The sequence below is a fragment of the Montipora foliosa genome, chromosome 2, assembly GCF_036669935.1.
Source record: "Montipora foliosa isolate CH-2021 chromosome 2, ASM3666993v2, whole genome shotgun sequence".
In the NCBI taxonomy this organism is placed as follows: Eukaryota; Metazoa; Cnidaria; class Anthozoa; order Scleractinia; family Acroporidae; genus Montipora; species Montipora foliosa.
In genome coordinates this window covers 3,422,203-3,427,202 of record NC_090870.1, presented here as the reverse complement: position 1 = coordinate 3,427,202, position 5,000 = coordinate 3,422,203, and the positions used below count along the sequence as shown (strand labels likewise).

At 37.9% G+C, this 5,000-nt stretch overlaps 2 protein-coding genes across 4 annotated transcripts in view; both read left to right on the top strand.

The window, feature by feature from the left end:
- Positions 1 to 5,000, top strand: part of LOC137992097 (uncharacterized) — a 30,070-nt gene that overhangs the window by 17,567 nt on the left and 7,503 nt on the right. The window contains exons 1-2 of one of the 3 annotated variants that reach the window (XM_068837211.1): positions 2,981 to 2,995; positions 4,704 to 4,792. In XM_068837211.1, coding sequence (XP_068693312.1) covers positions 4,732 to 4,792 — 61 coding nt within the window. In that variant the 5' untranslated portion in view covers positions 2,981 to 2,995; positions 4,704 to 4,731. Of the gene's footprint in view, positions 1 to 2,980; positions 2,996 to 4,567; positions 4,618 to 4,703; positions 4,793 to 5,000 lie in introns of those variants that run through there. The other 2 variants (XM_068837208.1, XM_068837209.1) reach the window with 2 other exon arrangements.
- Positions 1,513 to 2,513, top strand: LOC137992098 (uncharacterized). The gene has a single exon (XM_068837212.1). It carries the CDS (start codon positions 1,703 to 1,705, stop codon positions 2,324 to 2,326), a length of 624 nt encoding a protein of 207 aa, XP_068693313.1. The 5' UTR covers positions 1,513 to 1,702; the 3' UTR covers positions 2,327 to 2,513.

Here is a 5,000-nt window from a genome sequence, read left to right as displayed (position 1 = left end):
CTTACATAGATATAACACTAGGTTGTCCTCCAGGATGATCTATGCTATCCCAAAAGCCAGAACAAATTATCAGTGGAATTTCCAACATAAAGTTCCAGGGTGCTAAAGTTTGGAATGATATGAGTGATGACATCAAGCTCTTCTCTCTCAAACGTTTTAAGGAAAAGTTTAAGTCAATTCTTATTGCCAAATATTAATTGCGAAAAGATTTACCAACACTATACTTTTTCTGGCTTTCCGTTGTTCAATACTGGCATCTTAGCTTTCTTTTGTTGTTTTCTTTTTTCTGCTAGCCATTTTTATTTTTTTGTTTTGTGCAGTGTGTGCGTGATTGTGTAACCTGACATTTAAATGTAATCGTTTATTAATAACCTAAGTAAGGCTGCCCTATCGTTTTAGCCCTTAATGGTAATTTTAAGCAGCCTGTACTATTTCTTGGTTTTTTTCAAGCAAAGTTGGCAAATGCTTCCTTCACTCATTGATGACCACTTTCCTAAATCCAACCCGCTCCACAAAATATATCTAGGTTATATATATATGTTAATCATGTAAATTAATGTAGGGTACAAATAAAGGTGTTGTTGTTGTTGTATGTACCCTGGGTGCCAGAGGAATTTTTTTTCAAGGTCGGAGAGAATGCTCTGCAATTCCAAATCAACGGTCCTCTGGCACCCAGGGTAAGCAACATGGGGAAGAAAATGTAAACGAGGTACTAATGATGTTTATCAATAAACTCACTGAGAATTTTGTGAATTTACATTTTCAGGGATGGCGCAGTGGTGCGAGCACTCGCCTCCCACTAATGTGACCCGGCGGGTTCGATTCCCAGACTCGGCGTCATATGTAGGTTGAGTTTGTTGGTTCTCTGCTCTGCACCGAGAGGTTTTTCTCCGGGTACTCCAGTTTTATACCCTCTCCTCAAAAACCAACATTTGACTTGATTTGTGTTCATTGTTAATTTCAGTTTACAGCGTCCCCAATTAGTGCTCCAACGCTAGAACGACGAGGACCGTTTTGAACGACGCATTTCACATGTGTCGAATCTAATGCAAATGAGAAAAGTGTATTGTTTTCGCTCATTTGCATTAGATTCGGCACATGTGAAATGCGACGGGCCTAAAGTTCCTTTCCTTTCATTTCCTTTCCTTTCCTTTACCTTTGGCAATTCAAACGACTCATTAGCAAAAATGTGCCATGAGATTCCCACGTGACAATCGTCATGTAAAACAGTTGAAAAGCGTTAATAATTCAGAAATTTTGATTTTTTTTTTAGCTTGTATTGACTATTTCCCGAGTCTAAATATTTAATCGTTTCTCATCTAATCAGCATCGTCATTGCAAACGAGTACATCAGAGTTCCTGTTGACATTGGAACCAACTGGTTAGAATATATCAGAGTTTTGCAAGGGCATATCTTTTTTTTGTGGTTAAACATGTCATAACTGGACGAATTTTTTGCACACGCGCAACATCAACTTTTTTTGTTATTGATCCTGACGTCACTTGCCCTCCAGCAGGTATCTGACCATTTTAACAATAAACCGACAAGGCAAAGGAAAGTTTAAATTTCTGATAGATAATATGGAAATCTGTTCCCTTTGACGAAAAGCGGTAAGCGAAATATCAACCTGAATCCTCAATTCCAAACATAAAGTTTAGACGGAAGTGATACCGATAGATTTTGATGATGAAAAGCCGATAAATGAATCCGGATTACGACTATTTGTTTAAACTGCTTTTGATCGGAGACTCTGGCGTTGGGAAATCATGTTTGCTGATTCGCTTCGCAGACGACACGTTTACAGATAGCTTCATAAGTACAATAGGCGTGGACTTCAAAATACGGACGATTCTTGTCGGTGGTAAAGTAGTTAAGCTTCAAATTTGGGACACGGCGGGGCAAGAACGTTTCCGCACGCTTACGACGGCCTACTATCGAAGCGCACACGGCATTATAATTGTCTACGATGTTAACGAAAAGGAAAGTTATTTGCATATCGATCAATGGTTGGAAGAAGTGGACCGCTATGCCTGTGATGGAGTGAATAAACTTCTTGTAGGGAATAAATGCGATTTGTTGGGAAAAAGACAAGTCGAATACAGTGTAGCAAAAACTTTTGCTGAAAGGCTCCATATTTCGTTTATTGAAACAAGCGCCAAAGACCGCACTAACGTAGACAACGTGTTTAACACAATGGCGGAAGAACTGAGAGAAAAACTCGGTTCGCCTCTTGCATCACCTGATGGCCAAGAGGAAACCTTAAATCTGAAAGACAGTTCTCCTGTTACAACAAGTTACTGGTCAAAATGTTGCAGTTTTTCATGATATATGTTACTGTCCATGAGTTTGGATTGTTATCCACTGATTTTCGAGGGGATTCGATTTGTTACGGGAAGGACAATTATATTAAGAGAGTAAATTTTGCTATTCCACAATTAAAGATCACGGATCATTAAATGTATGTAATATTTGAGTGATCAAAAGAAAGTGAAGTAAATGCTAATTTAAATAATAGTTGTTATGTTAACTGCAAATGGGGATTTATGATTTTCGTTTCAGTTGTTGGGAAACTGAAAGAATTTAAAAGTCAAATCTTGAAACAACTGAAATTTTCTTTTCGACTGTTTTGATTAAATATTCTTATATCGGAATTTACGAATTCAAGAAAACTGTAATTATTTTCCAAATGAAAAACAAAATGCTCCCTGCCGATGATTTTAACTTGCGGGGAGACGGGGTAAAGAGCTAGGAGGGTGGGTGGGGGTTGATTGCTGTTTATCGAGAAGACTGCTTTAACTGAACGCTATGAATGAAATTTACTTTAACCCTCTTTTAATTTTTTCGTTAGAACGAAAGTTCATATTTTAAAACATGTCCCCTTGCGTGTTTGACTCACAACACTTTCTTGCACTCTTTAGTTTTTACTTGTTATGTTAAATTAGGATCTTAGGATCTTGCAAGTAATTGACGTTAGTGCAATGACGTTAGACGGAGGTGAGAAAAAACAAAAGAATTTCCAGTTGATAAAAAAAGTAGCTCAAACCAGCTGTTTCAACAATTTCAAGAGACCGCTTTTTCAGTTACAAGGATTGAGTCTACAACACATAACGGCAACGTTGTTGTAGCATATGAAACACTAATTTTTGCTTAACGAGATCTACTCATTACTGTGGAATAATAGTAAAAATGAAATTTTAAAACCACTGCAAAAACCGTGGACGATAATTCTTGCACAGCGTTGAATCAGAGAAGATCGTGATCAGTCAAAATTAATTTAAAAATATTGACTACTGCACGACTGATAACACAACCCGAAAATGTATTTTTAAACGATATTTCGGCTAGCCAATACCAGCCTTCATCAGGTTTATTTGGAGATCAAACGATCTCGTTAGATCTCCAAACATCATTTTAAAAAAATACAATTTCTCGTGGAATAATACGTCACCATAACAACAGAAAGCCATCTAAAAACACCCTAATTTAAATTTGTTTAGAAACGATTGTCTCAAAATGAACGCGATGACCCTCATTTTTATTGTTCAAAAGTGATCAGCAGGCTAAGATAAAACGCTTATCAAAGTTGAAAAGTATTTATCTGAAGTGGATTCAGAGCAGCCCTAAATATTCCAGTTGTGAAGGTAATTTTGAATACACTTTCCCGGCAGCGATAAAAACTTAAAACGTCACAATATTGGACGCGTTTTGTTATGCAAAAAGACTCATTGTTCTTTTACATGGTGCCAATGGGCCCTTTGCAGGTTAGTGATCACATGGTACAAAAACCGTCATGCTGGAACGCAAATTGCGCACTGGGAGATCTTAAACAAAGCAAGATAATTTAAATTTTCTTTGTTTTAGATGTCCCTGTGGGCAATTTCGCGTCCCAATATGGCGGTTTTTGTACCATGTGATCACTAACCTGCAAAGGGCCCTTAACATATCTACTTGGTGATACAGTGTAGAGTCAATCCCACTTCAAAGGTTTAAAATTGTCTTAATCGTCCTTAAAAGATGGAAACGAAAATACGTATATTTTTACAATGATATGAATTAACTGTCCAGAGAAAAAAAAGAGTAATAGTGGAAATTTATACTGTTAGTTCACAGCTGGCTAATCGTGCGTCATTTGAAAGGGTAAGGGTCTTCAATGTTGAAAAAAGAGGACCTCCCAAGGAGGCTTGCGCTTGGGAACGAGAGAACATGCTGGGCTAAATTTAAACTGAGGAAGAGGGAACAAGGGAACTCTGAACCATTTTAGGGATGAAAAGCTGAGAACAAGTTTGGAAGTAATTTCAGGATGACGGGAATACAAACATCTTTTTAAAGGGAGCGAAGAAACAAGGACCTCCCGCCCTTCTCCCCTTCCTTCCTGGGAAGGCTTCAAAAAAGGAAACTCAAGCTCAGTGACTGAGTGGCTGTACATTAACCATCTGTCAAGTTTACCTTCAAAGCAAAGCACAAAAAGCTCTGAGTTACAGAATTAAATTACTGCTTCGAGTTTACGTAGTCATTCCATTTCCCACAGTCCATCATGCCATTTACAAATATTATATTTACTAATCAAAAGTGTTTCGATGTCACGCGCGTGTAACATGCACAAGGCACCTCCCAAAGTATATATGTCTTCATAAATATTGGATGAGGTTACGAAATTTGCAGAAAAGTGGACAGTTTGTAAATTACTGTGTTTCCCAAACAGGTTCCAGTGTAAATTCTGACGTTTACTTATGGCGGACATCGTGAAACTGGAGAATTCTGGGGGTGATTCTGCACAAGTGCACCTCTACGGTAAAGTGCTCAGGCTTGCTTTTAAATTTGTCAGTTGATTGTTTATATAAGCTTCAGGCTTATCCGATACTGTACCTTTGCCAGCGTCTATGTCCAAGTACTTCGGAAACCAAAATTTGCATTCTTGGATAAAGGCGATAATCCGGTAGTTGCCTTCCGCAACATTTGTTTAAGAACAGACTTCTGTAGGACTTTCACTCCCATAATC

Excerpts from the sequence above, each read along its gene's own strand:
- LOC137992098 (XM_068837212.1), top strand. The coding sequence starts at position 1,703 with ATGAATCCGGATTACGACTATTTGTTTAAACTGCTTTTGATCGGAGAC.